Source organism: Typopeltis vanoorti, chromosome 4, assembly GCF_054136105.1.
Source record: "Typopeltis vanoorti isolate ZY-2024b chromosome 4, IOZ_Tvanoo_1.0, whole genome shotgun sequence".
NCBI lineage: Eukaryota > Metazoa > Arthropoda > Arachnida > Uropygi > Thelyphonidae > Typopeltis > Typopeltis vanoorti.
The window spans coordinates 119,553,041-119,571,791 of NC_143552.1; the positions used below are offsets into that span (position 1 = coordinate 119,553,041).

General features: G+C 34.4%; 1 protein-coding gene across 1 annotated transcript in view; it reads left to right on the top strand.

Annotated features, from left to right (window-relative positions):
• The window catches only part of LOC150107642 (zinc finger and BTB domain-containing protein 40-like), a 247,421-nt gene that overhangs the window by 100,765 nt on the left and 127,905 nt on the right, over window positions 1–18,751 (top strand). The window contains exon 4 of the mRNA XM_090392150.1: window positions 15,691–15,823. Coding sequence (XP_090248276.1) covers window positions 15,691–15,823 — 133 coding nt within the window. The remainder of the gene's footprint in view (window positions 1–15,690; window positions 15,824–18,751) is intronic.

Below are 18,751 nucleotides of genomic sequence, written 5' to 3' on the forward strand. Positions count from 1 at the left end.
ATAAAATTAAGTAATAACAAAATTAATAATTATAACAAAACAAATATTAACAAATAATTCTTGCCTATTCTATTAATAACTAATGTTTTTAATAAATTAATATAATAATAATATATTAAGATCCCCTTGCACATCCAGGGATATGCAAAATCAAATATATCTGCATTATATTGGAAAATCAGGCTGCAGTGAAGCATTTATTTTAAAAGAACATAATCATAAATTAAATTCATCTCTATAATAAATTAGGTATAGTTGACCACATCCTACAGTTCTCTCACTGAATGGATTGTGAAAAGTATTTGCATTATTCACATGAATCACTTTTTGGCAAGAAATGCACTGTAAAGAAATGGCTGAAGCAATAACAAAACTGTTGCAACTATTTTCCAACCTAAACAAAAATGACTCTGAAATTGTCTAGTTATTGGGTTGACTACATGCCTTCATCTGTCCTAATCTTTGTTAAACTGCTGTTCTTTTTAATCCTCTTAATACAATAACAGTCGTCATCACTATGTTTAGGCTTATATGTTGATTCTCCAGCATTGTATATTTTTTAAGGAAATTAACAATGTATTGGTTAATAAATGAACTTACTTACTATCCTATATTTTGCCAAAGTCAAATCAGCATCATCAGGGAAAATTACCCTTTTATTAGACATGTGCATTCAGGCACACTTCAGTAACAATGATGAAGAAACCGGAGAGATATGGGAGACCTAGAGTCCTACAATTATGGCATCTATTGACTCCATTTGGGAGTTCTTGGTCATTGGGCTGTTTGTGGATGAGGGTTTCCCATATGATGGGGAGTCTGATACAACCATATTTTTTTAGCTTTGGGTAGTTGGTAAGAGCTGCAGCCGATTCCAGGAAAAGTCTCTCAAACTTGAGTTTACTTCAGTGGAATCTTTCCTGTAATCAGCTGTAGCTCTTACCAACCTAAACAAATATGGTTGTATTAGACTCCCTCATATGGAAAACTTTCATCCACAGACAGTCAGCCCATGACCAAGAACTCCCAACTGAAGCCAACAGGTGGTGTAATTGTAGGTCTCTAGGTCTCCTGTATCTTTCCAGTTTTTTCATCTTTGTTGCTGAAGTGTGCCTGCGTGCACATGTCTAATACAGGTGTATGTTTTCCTGATGATGCTGATTTGACTGTTGTTAATTTCTTTAAAAAAAATGCTCCACAATAACAGTCAATTTTGGCATTGTCTTATCATGTTGTACAGAACTCTTGGATGGTTTAGGGATGAACCTTGACTCGCTGTTCAGTCAACTGGCAAAGACAATTTTGAAATTGAGATTTTGAACTGTCAAGTTTGCCAGATAGGGGAATGAAAACAAACTGTTGTCCCTGGTGCAAAGAGAATGTATGCTTTGGATTGATATCCATGATTCATTTCCAAGGCATTTACTGATTTGTACATGGTAATGATTTTTATTAGTTGTTGGTGCTGATTTCATGCAGCAAAATGCTTATAATATTTGGGACTGTTGTGTCATGTTGGTGTAAGTTGTGTCTCGTGTGATATCTGACTAGATGGGAAGCTAACATCTTCCTCCTCCATATCACTGAGTGATTCATTGACTGCACATATTTGAACTCAATGGTGAAACCCTGAGTGATTTTTTTCATGTCTTTGTGCTGTGTATTGGTAACTGATTTGTGCACATCCAGTTCTAGTAGACTATAATTGAGCTTGGTTTTGGCTTGACAAAGTGGACATCTCCTTATTATATTTCTGTGGAGTCTTGAGACATTCTGGAGGTTACTGAATAATGATAGTATATTGTGTAATATGAATGATAATAATAATAATAATACAATATTTCAGTGACCTATCTGTTGGGTCAAGAACTTATAAATGGTAGGACCATCAAATCATCAAATACCATAACATGAAAGCAGTGTAAACATTTATTTAGCATCTTATTCCTTTATTTGGTTTATATTGTAATCATGTAACATGCTGATTTGGTATGTAAACTGCCATAATTAAATAAATAACTTAGTATGGATTTATTACTTATATAAGACTTTATTTAACATAAATTTGTTCTTAGTGTCTATAGCATCTTCAGTATAATCAAATCAGTAAGATGATTAAACAAATTAATTAAACAAATAGAAGAGAAAAACTTTCAAATTGAACAAGTAGAAGAGAAAACCACAAGACTCAACAATGAAAATGCTTGAGCTACTCATACTTGGTATAGAGTAGCACAGTCTAAACATTAAGGGCCTTAATGCAGAAATGTAAACAGACAAAGTTAATTCATTTTTGTTTCTTGTTTAAATTTGTAATTAAATTCATTGTTGTTGCAACAAATAATGACTATACTTAGTCATTATTTTTTGTAACAGATTTTTTGACAAGGATGATGATGTGAAAAAGCAAAGGCTACCTTCTAGTTAACAAAAAGATGATATTGAAATAAAATCGATGGTCTTCTACTTCAACAGTGAATTGGTTGCGAGGTGGACCCTGTTGATCTTGAAAATCTTGAAGTTCCATGATGGAACTCTGCCAAAACACAAGGATATCATCCACATACCTGTACTGCTAAGGAGGGTTTAGGAGGTGCTGTTTGAATCATTGTATGATGTAGATATTGGAGGAAAAACTACTCATGGCTGTGCCTTCAGTTTGCTTGTAAAGCTTTTGACAAGTGAAGTAGCCAGAGTGGATGAAAGTCAAAGAGGAAAACAATATTGGCAGGAAATTCTTGCCAGAGGAAGTCCAGTGTTTCATCTATGGGAACATTAGTGAATAAAGACACAGTGACTAAGTTTATGAATGTTCCATTCAGAACGGTTGCATGCTGGACTTACAAAGCAGGAAATTATGACCAACTGAGGAGTATACAGATGTAGAAAGTATTTTTAACTTGGGTATAGTCTTGCACTACCTATGGTCTTGCACTACCTGTGGGATCAGCTAGTCTTGCATATATTGCAGGCGCAAACTTGACATTTTGTCTGTTTGCTTACTTGGAAAAAATGGAGTAAAACCAGGTTTAAAATTGCTTGGTATCTTTAACATGAGGAGTATACAGAGTTCAGTGGGCTGGGTTTGGTTGCTGGATGCAGTGCCGGATTAAGGGACAGGCTGAGACCAGGCACCCACCCGAGGCGCCAAAACTTGTTGACAATTCCTATAACGGTAGCAACAGCTAAAGAAGTTTTAGCAAATTAAAACTTATCAAAACATATTTGCGATCGACAATGGGGAGTGAGAGATTAAATTCTTTAGCCTTGTTATCTGTTGAAAATGCTGTTGCTCAGAAAGTAGACATTAATGAAAGAATAAAAGCTTTTGCAGATTTAAAATCAAGAAAAAATATATCTAAATTATAATTTATTAAATTAAAATTGCAGTATAAAATCAATAATTTTTGTTTGTAATCATTTTTATTTGTTTCTTTTTTATGTAGTATATTTGAATGAATAAAAATGATAAGTAGAAATAATGAAGTTATGAAATTATTAATAATTTGAAAAAATACTTATACTTAAATATAAAAAAAAAAAAAACTTAAAGGCATCACACATGGAGTCTGCCAGGGGTGCAAAATTATCTTGGTCCACCACTGGCTAGATAGGGAAAATATTGACAGCGCATGGGAAGTATTTAAATGATGTGATATCAGAATGTGTCTTGACAGTTCAAAGAATAAATAAGGTAGGAGTCAAATGGATGTGTAATCTTATTAAGCAAGAGATTTGTAAGAAAAGGATGATGTGTAAGGAATACCCTGTGCATAAGGATGATGTTCGTTATGAAAATTATAAGCAGCAGGCTAGAATAGTCACAACTGTTGTACGGGAAGATAGTTGAAGTATGAAAAGAAACTGTCTCTGCATGCTAAAGACAACCCACAAGAATTCTTTCGATATGCTTCAAGTAAAAGAAAGAATGAATATGAAAGAATGATGACTCTTCTAAATGCAGATGGTGTGAGGGGTTACAGATGCAGAAAAGGTCGTTCAACTAATGAGTGGCCATTTTGTTAAAAGCTATCAACCTGGTGTATGCGACATTGAGCTTACTGCTACCTCTTCACTGGATGAAGAAACTCAGGTGTACAAGGACGAGATATTAGAGCTGTTGCACAAACCGAATAAGATTGTTTAAATTTGTAATTAAATTTATTGTTGTTGCAACAAATAATGACTATACTTAGTCATTATTTATTGTAACAGATTTTTTGACAAGGATGATGATGTGAAAGAGCAAAGGCTACCTTCTAGATAACAAAAAGATGATATAGAAATAAAATATGTGCATGTGCCTTTTTTTATAAGTTCCTTTTGAAGATGGCAACGTGACGTTGCCAAAATATCGGAAATATTTATTAAAGTGTAATTTAATTTATATTCGTATCTACGTTGTCAATTCCTTAAGTGATTTAGTAATGCATTACCAATGTATAAGCCTGTCTACGAAAACTGAATAAGAATTCAGCAATAGGGACTGACACGATATCGGCATGTGTGCTAAAAGAATGTTCAGCTGAACTGGCTATTTCTTTGACCATGCTGTTTGATACAAGTCTCAGAATAGGGAAGATTCTGCAGGAATGGAAAGAATGTGTGGTAATTCCATTGCACAAGGGTGGTGCAAAGACCGAAACCAACTGTCGACCAATTAGTATCTCAGGAATTGTGGTGAAAATTTTGGTGGGGGCTCGCATTCAGAAATAGATTGACAGGGAATCTCCACTTTGCAATGAGCAACATGGGTTTACTAAGGGAAGATCATGTTTTAGCAATTCGCTCACATTCTATAACAATGTTACCATTGAACTAGACGAGGAGGAATGGATACGCCATGATACTTTTGGATTTTCTAAGGCTTTTGACAGAATACAGCATGGTAGACTGTTGCATAAATTGGAGAATATGGGTTATGGAATATTAGCATGGATAAGAAGATGGTTGACTGACAGATATCAAAAAGTGGTATATGGGGGATGTGAGTATGCAAGATTTAAGGTAATAACCAGTGGTGTACCACAAGGCAGTGCCTGGTTCACTGTTATTCTGTCTATACATTAAGGATATTGGGAAAGATCTGACAAGCAACATATAGCTATTTGCTTATGATGCAAAGATAGGTAGGGTAATCAGGAATGCTGCTGATATGAATACTTGCAGAATGATTTGAATATCCTGGAATTGTGGGCATGGGAAAATGGGTGTCAGTTCAATATCAGTAAATGTAAAGTCATGCACTTTGGCATGATTAGATATCCAATGTTGTGTTATATTGATGGGATTATACTAGAAGAAAGTGATGAGGCTAGGGATCTTGGAGTGTTAGTAAATTTGGAAGTTGAAGTTCAGCGGCCATGTAGCAAAGATTACAAATACAACTCAAACGATAATTGCAGTGCCGAAAAATAAGGATAAGGATGTCATTTTGCCTCTTTACAACGCCTTGATAAGACCTCACTTGGACTATTGTGCACTGGTTTGGTCTCCTTGTTTCCGTTGTGATTCTGATATATTGGAGAGAGAGTGCAAAGGAGAGTGTTAAAAATGATATCAGGATTTGGAATACTGATTATGAAGAAAGGTTGAGAATTTGTAGACTGCAGACACTAGCAAACAGGGGAAAGAGGGGAGATATGATTGAGACTTATAACCTTCTGAAAGGGTCATGCAGGATTTCAATTTATGGAGGGTGGGGAAAGGACAAAAGGGCATCCATGGAAGCTGAGAATGAATGCTGCTAAGAAGAGGGTGAGGGCTATATTTTTCTCTTATAGGATAGTGTGTGATTGGAATGGATTGCCATTGGATGTGTGAGTGCAAGCAGTGTGAATGAATTCAAGAATCAGTATGATAGCTGTTGTGTGTAGCATGTGGTCTCCTTTGATGAGTCCCTGATTCCCTGAAGGTCTCTCTCTCTTAATAATAATAATAACACCTAAGCTGAATAAGAGATTGCCTGGGTGTAGACAAAGCTCTGATATCTTTTCTCTCTCTCTCTCTTTCTCTCTCTGTTTTTAATGAATGAAGAGATTTTCCCCATGAATGCCAAAAGTAATTTAGAAAAGTGCTTTGCAATTTTGCAGCAAGGCATGCCAGTCTATAACAGGACATAATGGAATATTTTCTTTGTTGACTTTAGAAAGTCCATAGAATTGAAAAGTTTGCCCATGATATGTTTTAAGTTTCTTTTTTATTTTTTTAATCTTAGCCTATCAATGAGTGGGTGTAGTTTTTTAATTTAGCTAGCAGTAGGATCATTAGAGAGAGAATGATATGTGGAGTGGTCTTAGCATTAATGTTGGTTTTCTGTCATATTCATTCCAATCTTGAACTGTTAATGCTTTCTTTAGTAATAATCAGCCTTATTAATAACAAAATTAGTGCTACTCTGTCATGTATGATTAGCCTATGCTTTCATTGTTAAGTCTTCTGGTTTTCTCTTCCATTTGTTTAATTTGAAAGCCATACTGAAGATTCTTTAGACACTAAGAATGAAAATTATGTTAAATAAAGCACCACATGAGTAATAAATTCATACTTAGTCATTATTTATTGTAATTACATCTTTATGTAGTAATGGTTTTTATTGTTAAAGCAACATAAAAAGTTTTTGATTGAGCCTCTGAGTTGTTAGTGAAACAAATTCTTGCAGATTTTATCCCATTCTATCTTTACATGTTATGCTCAATGGCTTGTCACAGCTTAGCAACTTGGTTTTATAGAAACCTCATCAATGTTCTGACATGGCAGGTAATCCTATCTGCATAGCCTGCTGATTTGTTTGTTCTCTGGCTGGTTTGTCTATCTTGTGGGATGAAAAACCCTGCCACCTCTGTATGAAACAAGCTAACTTGTCTTCACTTGAAAAGCTCTTTGAGGGTTGTTTGCATCCCAGATGGGATTAAAATCCAGGTCTCTCTCTAACCGAAAGACAACATTTTTAATCACTGAACAATGGAGGCTCTTGTTGATTTTATTTAAACAGCAATAGCTTTGACACAAGATTTGGCATAAAATTTTTATTTATTTTATTTTCTTATCGTAACTTTAAAGTTACATCACTGTATAACTTAGACAACATTGCTTCCTTACCAAGGAATAATATTGTCTTCAAGAAATAATGAGTATGGGTAAATTGTTTTTCCTACATGTGTAAGCTTTTATTTCTTCTCTACTCTTCTGTTTTCACCTAATGTTAATCTTTTCATGTCACCTTCTATGTATTTGTTGTTGAAGTGTTAATTAAGAAGATAACCCAAGTATTACAAAACTCTTGGTTGGTTTGTCTATAACTGTGTTAATTATAAAAAAAAAAAAAAAATTCATTTGTAGCATTTTCTTTTTTGCTTTAGCTTATATTATTTAGGTACAGCATAAATTGGTGAATGCACTAGGTGTGGCTAGTTTAGTAGATGTACAAGTAACATTCCTCTTCCTTCTTACTTTTCCACTTACTCTGCAGTATGATTTAGAAGATTCTAAACTAAATAAATGATTATATAAAATGATAGAGAATATCCATGTGCTCATTACTTTTGTTTCAAGCTGTTGTCTCTCTTTACAAGACAGTGGCAGAGATATTGCTGGTGATACATTAACTTTATTGTATGGAAAATAAAGTGGCTTGTCAAACAGAATGCTTTTTTCAATCTTTCTGTATGCTTCATTACTTGCAGGTTTTTCAAAAGTACTTCATTGAAAGAATAAATAGGACATTGAATGGGGAGAAACTTGTTAACATTGGATTTAGGACCATTATTTTTGGGATGGCTTTCACTCCTTTTAATCTCAACGAGCATGACTGCATTAATATACTAAAATTTGGGGAAACTGTTATTTTAAGACCACTTTTAACCCACCACTTATAGGCTGCTTACATATTCAGATTTAGATGATACTATGCCAAGAAATTCTCTTTTTCTCATTGTAATTTTAATTTTTTTCCTCAATTACTTGATCGTGGTACTTATGTTCTAAAGATGCCCAAATATTCAGCTTTGCTTCAGTATTCAGCTTTAGCTGAATCAGTAGAAAGATTCACTTTGGCCAGCCAAAGCAGAAAAATTCCTTAGATGTGTCATAACAAATGCAATGAATCAGGAAAAGCCCCCCCCCCCTTATCTTGCGCAACTGCATGCAAAGCTTGTATTTGCTATAGGTACTTTCTTTGTTGTTTTTATTTTAGTTTATATTATGCAATCTTAAAAGTTATTTATATTGTGAAGTATTAAAATCTCTTAAAATATTGAAAAAGTACAGTTTAGACCACAAATAATAAAGCACTATTTGGAAGTTTTATGATTTATTATGATGTACAGTTGGGTGCTGTTATAGACCAGGTGATGGAATAGATGGTGGAGATAATATGCATAGACAAATAGATGCAATGAGTAGAGGGAGGGTAATTATTATGGGGGGGTTTCAACCATGGTAACATTGATTGGAAGGAGGAGAGGACACATGGGAGGGAGGAAGGAATTGGATTTTATGCAGTTATTAAGGGATAACTACCTGAGACAGCATGTAATGGAATATACTTAGGGTTCGAGAGTGCTTGACCTAGTAATTGCATCTGAGAATTTGACTCTAATGAATATGACCACGTTGCCTCCAATAGGTGAGAGTGATCATAAGGTTTAGATCATGAACCTGGGAGGTGGCTAAATGTATGGAATTATCAATTAAGAAAGGGTACATGTGGAATTACCGGGTAAGTATGACAAGCTTAGGAGATTGCTTGGTTCAGTGCCATGGCATGTAAAACTGCAAGGGCTGGAGGTTGATAGTGCATGGGAAGCAGTAAAGGAGTGTTTGAAGGAGGTTATGATTGACTGTATACCTAGAGTCCGGATAGTAAATCAAGTAGGGGTTAAATGGATGAATAGCACCATTAAGCTTGAGTGCAAAAAAAGAAACAACTGTGGAGGAAATTTAAGGAGCAAGGTGACCTGCAGGCCCATGAACAGTATAAAGCACAGGGCCGAAGGGTAACGAGTGTGGTAAGAAAAGCAAAAGCGGATTATGAAAGGAAATTAGCCATGCAAGCTAAAGAGAATCCCAAACAGTTTTTGATATGCTGCAAGTAAAAGAAAAAATGTATACGGAGAATGATTTTAAGGAATGCCGATGGTAGGGAGGTAACCGAATTAGTTGATATAGTTGAATTACTGAGTGAGCACTTTGCAAGAGTATATCATCCCGGTGGTGATATTGCAGGAATGAAGGAACCAATAGCTTATACGGGAATTGAGGTGAATGAAATGGAGGTGAATAGTATATTACAAAACCTTAATGTAAATACATCTGTGGGATTGGATGGTATACCAGCTTGGGTCTTACGTGAAGCAACTAAAGAATTGTCAGTGCCCTTGATCATTTTGTTTAATTTGAGTCCCGGGTCTGGGTTAGTCCCGAGGGGTGGAAAGGGGGGGGGAATAGTTCTACTGCATAAAGGGGGTTCCAAGACTGCTGTTGCAAATTACTGACTGATCAGCATATCAGGAGTCGTTGTCAAGGTTTTGGAGAAAGTAGTCGAGAGAAAAATACAGGAATGGATATATGAAAATGGGATACTGTATGGGGGACAGCATTGTTTTTTGAAGGGGTAGATCATGCCTCAGTAACTTGCTCGCGTTTTATAACACAGTGACGGCTTAACTGGATAAGGGTAATGGGTTTACAGTGATACTGCTGGACCTTGCTAAGGCCTTTGATAGGATACCACATGGAATTCTAATCAGTAAACTGCAGCATATGGGGATGGATATAGGGTTGGTGAGATGGATAGGAGGGTGGTTGATGGAGAGATATCAGAGAGTAGTTTATTCAGGAGTAGAGTCCAAAAGACGGCCTGTGACGAGTGGTGCCACAGGGTTCTTTCCTTGGACCACTACTATTTAATTTGTTCATTAACGATATAGGACAGGATCTGAGAGAAACTGTTCATTTGTTTGCTGATGATGCAAAGTTGGGTAGAGCAATAGTGAATGCCATGATGTCAAAATTTTGCAGGATGATTTGGATAGATTGGAGCACCGGGCTAAGGATGATGGATATCACTTTAATGTGGCAAAGTGTAAGGTTTTGCATTTTGGGATGAAAAGATTAGCAGCAGTTATACCACATTGGTGAAACTGTACTCCAGGAGATTGACGAGGCCAAGGATTTGGGAGTGTTGGTGGATAGGGAGTTGAAGTTTAGGGGGCACATTGCAAAAGTGGCTAAATCAGCTCATCAAATCACTTGGTTACTGAAGAATACTTTGACGAGCAGAGACAAGCAAGTTATTGTTCCTCTGTATCAAGCCTTGATAAGACTCCATTTTGACTACTTTGCCCAGATCTGGGCGCCAGGGTTTCTTCTTGATGGGGAGGAAGTATAGAGGATCCAGAGGCGAGTGACCAAGATGATAGCAGATCTATGGAATGAACCTTATGAGAACAGGTTGAAGATTTGTGTGTTCAGAAATTGGTTGATAGGCAGAAAAGGAGAGATATAATTGAGACATTAAAATTGCTGAAGGATTTCTATAGGATTAATTCAGAGGATATTTTTGAGAACAAGACTGGTGGTGGGAGGACTAAGGGACATCCACGGAAGCTGGGCAAGAGTGTGGTTAGTAAGGGTGTTAGAACTGGGTTTTTTACTTTTAGAGTGGTGAATTAGTGGAATAAGCTGCCAGAGTTTGTTGTGGGTGCCATGACTGTGAATGAGTTCAAGGCAAAGTATGATAGATACTGTGTGGATGTTGAATAGTTGTTCTTGACATGATGTTTAGGGCCTCCCTCGATGAGTCTAAGGACTCCTTGGAGTTGCCCGTAATAATAATGTAAAAAATGCAACAAAATATTTGTCTGACACAGGAAAACAAATACACATCTATGATTAATCATAAAAAAAAAACACAACCATAGTGATGAGTGTGGAAAACATAATGCAAGAATAGGTATGCAGTTGGAATCAAAATTAAATTCACAAAAACTACAAATGCTGTTTAACTATGATGAAGAAACTGAAATAAATGGAATGCAGATGACAAACCTGCAAAATGACTGCATTACATTATGGCTAAAATGATTGCATTGGATAAGGCTATACTCAATTTTCAAAGAAAAAAAATTCCAAAGTTAATAAGTAAATTTATTCTGCAGTATAATTTCTCAGAGAAAATTTCTTTCGCTACCAGCGTATTCATCTAAAGACTTTAGGTGAATTTAGAAGAGTATTTTCTTACATTATTGTGAATTAATTTTGATTGATAAATCCATAATTTGTTATATTTCACAATTTAAAATAAAAGTTCTGTTAATCTTTTTCATTTCGTTATTTAAGGAAATAAGTGCAATATTTGTTCTGATTTTTATGCTGTATTAATTTTTTAAATAAGTTTCCTATGAAATTTAATGACATCTTTGTTATATTGAAACAGAAAATGTTATGGATCCAATATTTTATAGCCACATGTAAAACTTAAAAGTTTCAAAAAATTTACCAGAAAATCTACTTGCCTTGGCTTGCAGTATTTAAATAAAGGATATGAACTGCAACAGGTGGTCATATATGAGGGTTGTTTGAAAAGTTTGGTAAAAAATATAAGTTAAACACATTTTTTTGGAAAAAGTTATCTTTATTCCTCAACATAGTCTACATCGAGGTCTACACATTTTGTCCGAGTTTCAAATTTTTTCATCCCATCTAAAAAGTAGGATTTGTCAAATTGTGCAAAATAGTCATTGACAGCCTAGATGACATCCTCGTTCGAAGAAAATATTTTCCCACTGAGCCAAATTTTTAAGTTTGTGAACAAGAAGTCACACGGATCCAAGTCTAGAGAATATTTTCTCCAGACTTGGATCCGTCTGGATCCAAGTCTGGAGGAACCAATTCGAACCTCAATTCGTGCAATTTTGCCATTGCGATGGTTGATGTGTGGGATGGTGCATTGTCTTGATGAAAGAGCACTTTTTTTTGTGCACCAATCTTGGCTGTTTTTTCTTCAGTTCTTCTTTTAAATGGTCCAGCAATGATGCATAAGAGACTCCTGTTATTGTCTTATCTTTTTCCAAAAAACAGTGGCCGTCACCTTCCCAGCTGACAAAACAATCTTTGCTTTTTTTTTGTGCTCTTTCACCGGGCATTGGCCACTGTTTTGACTGCTACTTAGACTCAGGTGTGTAGTGGTGGATCCAAGTTACATCTACAGTGACAAATCGATGCAAAAAAAATCCTGTGAATTGCAATTAAACATTGGCAAACATTACGTTCGAATGTCTTTTCTCATGTGTTTTTGATTGACAGTCAAGAATCGTGCACACAGCTTTTTCATGTGCAATTTTTCGTGCAGGATATTATACACCCATTCAGTTGAGATGCCTACAATCTCAGCAATCTTATGCACTTCCACTTGGCTGTCTTCCATAACGATACCATGGATTTTATCAATCATTTCCTTCGTAGTGACCTCAGTCAGGCGCGTCCGGAATGCGCTTCATCTTCGATGGATTTACGACCACGTTTAAACTTATTTATCCAAAAATAAATAGTCTTCAATGCTGGTGCAGATTCCCCATGAACTGCATCTAACTGTCTTTGATCTATGTGGCTGTCCACTTCTTCAACTAAAAGTGTTTTATCACTGCACGAAACTTGTTGTTCTCCATTTTTATGAAAAATGCGAATACGGTCATTTTAAATGTTTGCCAAACGAGAACAACACATTTTCACCTTGCTAAAATTTTGCCAGAGGTCATGAAAAAGATATGTGCTGACACTGGTATGAATGAACGAATTGTGTTGCCATCTATTGGAAATTTACCAAACCTTTCAAACAACCCTCGTATTCGGCTTATAGTTTACACACACACACACACACACACACGAGATGTGACAATTGAATTCCTGGAATGGCCTCATAGTGTTGCCTGTCTTGATTTGGTTGGAGTCACATGAGTAATCGTCTTTGTACATGTTTTAACTAATGCATGCATAAACCTCAAGCCGATAGAGCCATTTGCTAGTCGGCTATTGCAGAAACAATAATCTGCATGTAAACTTTGGCTTAAAAATGTGATTGAAATTTGGAGCAGTGTTAGCATTGTGTGTGAAAATCTGCAAAAACTGCTACTGAAATGGAGCTGTTGAAAGTGGCATATGGTGTGGATGCTCTGAAAAAGTCAAGTGTGTTTGAGGGGCGTAAGAGATTCAGAGGTGGGCAAGAAGATGTGAACGATGACCCCAGAAGTGGGCAGCCAAAAACAAAAATGACGGACACGAATGTGAACAGAGTGCAAGATTTGGTATGGTCTGACAGACGATTAAGTGTGTGATTAATGGCTGATGAATTGCAAATTAATCAAGAAACAGTCAGGGTAATTTTAACTGAAGAACTGAGTATGCCAAAGATTTCTGCAAAGTTTGTGCCAGGGATCTTGATGGACAAATAGAAGTAGCAGCGGTTTCAAGTTGTTACTGATCTTTCTGCAAATAAGCACGTTTCTGAGAGTAATTATGAATGACGAAACCTCATGCCCACCACGATCCCAAAACAAAATGTCAGAGCGTGTAGTGGGAAAAACCATAAGTTCACCATGTCCCAAAAAAGTATGCATATCACATTCACAGTTCAAGACCATGCTGGTCTTGAACTGTGAATGTGAACAGGGGAACAGGGACAAATGGTCAACCAACAATGCTATTTGGAGATGTAGAAAAAATTACAAGATTCTGTTTGGAGAAAAAGACCTGAATTGTGGCCTGAGAAGTGGATTATTTATCACAACAATGTATCAAGCCATAGTGCACTCATCGGGAGAGAGTTTCTGGCAAAAAATTGATTACCAAATTAGGTCATCCTTTTTATTCACCCGACTTAGCTCCCTGTGATTTTTAGCTGTTTCCAAAGTTAAAGACTGCGGTAAAAGGACGAAGATTTTTTGACATCGCTGATATCCAGCATAATGGGATAAAGGAACTCAAGAGTATTCTGGAAAAAGAGTTCCAGGCCTGTTTCCAAAAATGAGAACGCTTTCTAAACCAGCGTATAAATGCACGAGGGGACCACTTCGAAGGCGACAGTAGCCACTACTGTATAGTTCCGAATGTAGGTTTTTTACAGGTGCATTCTGGGAATTAAATTGTCACACCTCGTATATATATTTAGCTATGAAATAAGGATAGTTCTTTTTATTTTCACATTTCATGTGGTTACTTGGGTAGGTGAAGTATTATTACACATCTTTTTCAACTTCCGCAATTTGCCGAAGCATCAAATATTTGTCCGAATCATGCTGAATTAAATTTTAATTTAATTAAAAGAAGTCTTAGAAAAGAAAAATCCTGTATTCAGCCTCAAACTACTAATTGAAAAAAAAAGAGAATTCAATCTACTTGGAAACTCACCTAGCATTCATAGATTATAAAAAAATCTTTTGAGAAGATAAATAGATATAAACTCTTTGATATAGAAAAAAAAATCACTTTACTATAAATTTATTAAAAAAACACTCTACAGCCTATACGTGAAAAAAATAAGCATAAGAAGTGGTGAGAACAGAACCAAAACATTTGAAGTAACAGTAGGTCTTAGACAAAATTCTGCCTCCAATATTATTTGGAATATATATGAATGAAATAATCAAAGAATGGAGGTTAATCAACAGAGAAAGATTTCACATAGAAAATAATTTCATCTTAGATATACCTTACTCTTTGCAAATGACCAAGTGATATTTGGAACAACCGAGGACACTCTACGAAAAACTGTATATAAACTAAATTTAATAATAAAACAATAGAATATGTGCATTTTTTAAGAAAAAAACTAAAACTATGGCATTCAAAGGGAAAATGCCCATCCAAGCTAAAATAATAATATACAATAAAATATTTGAACAAGCCAACAATTTTTAATTATTTGGAGTATAAAATAAGTTACAATAAAGAGTTAGACATTTCTAACAAAATCTTCAAAGTAAATGTAATAATAAACAAAACATTAAATCAAGTAATAATTACCAAAAAGGGTAGACTAAAATGTATAATATTTTATCAAAACCAAAAAACCAAAAAATCACTTCAGCAGAAATGAAATATATGAGAAGAACAGTAAGTTATACAAGACTAGATATAAAGAGAAATGATGACACGCTAAAAGAACTAACCAAACACCAATAATAGAAACATAGAAAAATATAGAACCAAATGGAAAGAGCATCTAGAATGAATAGCACATGATGGAATACTCAGGAAGATGATGAACTACAAACCAAAAGGTCATAGAAACAGAGGCAGACTGATGAATCGCTGAGACTGAAACAGACCACCTGGCTTAGATTCGTGATAGTAAGAAGAAGACGTTTTTATTAGTTTTTTAATGAGTGTATTTTTTTCCCCAAAAAATTTGTTTATAAAATTTTATTCAGAGTGTTTAAAATTTAATTCAGCATGCTTCAGACAACTCATGGTTTGGTATATCCATACTATGTTTCATGACAAATGATATATTTGGAATATGACAGAATTTGACATATTTATTGTAAGCGTATGATATATGAAGAAGTAAACATTTATAAACAACTTATACCTTTGTTTTAAATAACAAAATTTATAATGTATATTTAAAATGACAGTAATTCTCTAAAGTATAATTTTAATTTTTTTTAAAATGTTTCTTTTTTCCTCTAGCAACATGCAGCCCTGGTTGGTGGTGCTAATTCCCAGTCATGTCCAATTTGTCATAAAATTTGTGTTAGTGGAGAAGCTTTGATGGAACACATGCGCTCAGCTCATAAGGATCCAAATGCCTCTGGCACACCAAGTAAGAAAAAACGTCAAAGATTTTCTCGCTGTTCTTCTACCTCAAGTTCCACAGCCACCACTGCTAATAATTATGTTTCCTCTGTCACATCTACTTCAAGCTTTTCACATACATCTCCTGTCACTGCTTCCTCTGTTACTTCTTTAGAAACATATCAGTTATCAACGGCAGTAACTTCTGGTAGTAGCACTTTACTTAATAGATCTAGTACCACGGCAATAGGTCCAAATCGGATAGGACTTTTGTCATCAACTGATATATCTAATCCTGGACCACCATTTTTAAGTAAACATATTCAGACCTTTCCATACTTATCTTCCTCACTATTGTCGAGGCCGCGAGCATTTTTTAGTGTCTGAATCTGAATTTTAGTTAAACTAAATGAGAACATCATACTTTTTTGCCTGTTATTTTTCATCTGAAGGCACTGTTTCTAACAAGAACAATATATGATATTTGAAACTTTCTTGAAAATTATATATATATATATATATATATTTATTTATATATATATATATATATAATACTGAAATTTACATTTTAAATTCATCACAGAATAAGAGGTTATAATATATATCATATTATTTTGCATTCAGCTTACTTCAGAATGAAATGACATCTGCGATTAAGAACTCACATAGATGATTGGGAATTAAATATTAATTAAAATAAGATGTGGCAATGAAACCACATTGTTACTTTGGCATTAAAGTTTAATTGGTTATCTTAAAATCTTAGATATATCTATAACATTAGATATGTAAAATATAGTAAATAACTTTTATAATTTTTTTAACTTTATTTCATTGTTCTGGGAATATAGGGGGAAAATTGCAACTTAACAGGAGGTAATAATCAAAAAATGAGATTTTTTTTTTTTAAATTATAGTATGAAAAAGTTAAATATATCATTATTGCTTTGCTTTATTAATAGAAGCGTGAATTAACACATACTCAGATTTCCTTTAGATTTTAATTGATAGTTTGTCTTTTAATTCAGTTTCGCTCTTGTAAAATTAATTTTTCTCCTTTATATCTAAATGCCAGTGGAAATCGAATGTTTTCATACATATTACATTATCTTTATATATTTCGTTTTTATAGGATGTGAGGATAATGCATTTTTAACTTCAAGTAGACATTAAATTGATATTAATTTCATTTTAAAGTAATTTTATTTCTGATATTATCTCATTCTGCAGCATCTCTTAGATATATTTCTCTTTCGTTCTTTTCTATATGATTTAAAAAATTTGCTTCTGTAAGCAGTGAACATGGTAAGTGGTTAATTAAAAGGCTTATCAACTCTGCATTGATTCGAACATATCAGCTGAGAGAAACTTATACATCACTAATGGCAGTTTGCTCATTAGCAATATCTCCTGCACCCACTCATCCTTCTTTTCCTCCTTGGATTCAGCATTGTGCATATACTATGATTAGCATCTAAACTGAAATGAGATTCTTAAAAAGCTGTTTGCTGTCTGTATGTGTATATATATATATATATGTGTGTGTGTGTGTGTGTGTGTATATATAAAGAGAGTACTAGTTAAAATTTTAACAAACACTGAGTGAAAATGTTTAATGTTAACAATCTCTATCTAGTAGAATATTTGCACATGCTTGTTTTACTGACTGAACTGACTAAGGTATATGTGACATTGTTTCCCCTGGCACCAGTAGGTTCGCTTGCCAGATGACACATGGCTGGTGTATATTTTGATGTAGGTAGGTTGATAGCACATTTCATCATGAAAAACAAAATAGGCAGGCTGTCCATAGCTCTGTGATAATATCCTTGTCACTACTTCTGAATGTCCTGGATCTAGTTCATACCACAAATGCATGATCCATTCTTTGCTTTCTTTCAGCTGATGGGTTATGTTATAAGAATGACTAGGAGAATAGAAATTACAAACATCCCCCCCCCCTCCAGTGAAATTTTAGTTTTATAAAAAATGAAATAAGCTATATTTTGGTGTGTATGCTACATATGTAAAAGCTCTAGTTTACTATTATAAAAAGAATTATACTATTTTAGAATTTTATTATTACACATATTATACTATTTTAGGATTTTTATTGTTATACTTATTTCTCTATTTTAGAATTTTTTGCAAACTTCTAGTGTGAAGCTAATTTTCCATGATTTAGACTAGCAAGTACAAACATCTTATAGGTTTTCCATTTTTGAGAGTATTTGCATTTAGTGATTAAGGACAAAGTGATATATATGCTTCCAGTTAAGATACTTGATATATCCAGCCCTATGGTTTTTGAACTTTGAGAGTGCAGTTCAATTACTTGATGAGAAGTAGTATGCCATATTAAGTAAAAAAAAAAAAGTCTTCTTAAATGAGTTAGTAGAAAAGATCCTTTAGTTCTGATTTTTTCTCTAAAAGTTTACTAAAAAAATGTATAAAAGTTTTCAATAAAAAAAAGTCAAACAGAACGTAAAACTAGTCGGAAGAATGGCTGTTGATTAAGCAATTTTATTGACAGCAATGTTTTTTGAATCATCTGCTGTTTAAGTAGATTCTTGACTTTGCATGCCATGCAAAATATGTATGGAAACATGAGAGTCCACAAGGGCTATCTAAGGCAATTGATTTGAAGTCATTAGCCTCTATATACAAGTAGCCAGTCCTGAAGATACTTTATGTGCAAACATTGTTTGCTTATACTTAGATAAAGGATTAAGCCAATAATATAAATTTCTTGGCATCTTTAATTTATAGTATAACCAAGAGGAAAAAATTTTTTAATATCTATCTCTAATTCAGAGTATTTTAAAATTATAGTTGAGTGGGTCTCCCATGATAAATCTGTTGACTCCATTGAGGTTACCAAAATAATAATAATAATGTGTTATACCTTTTCACTACTTCTATATGTGAAATATATAACTTCTGCATTACTTTGGCC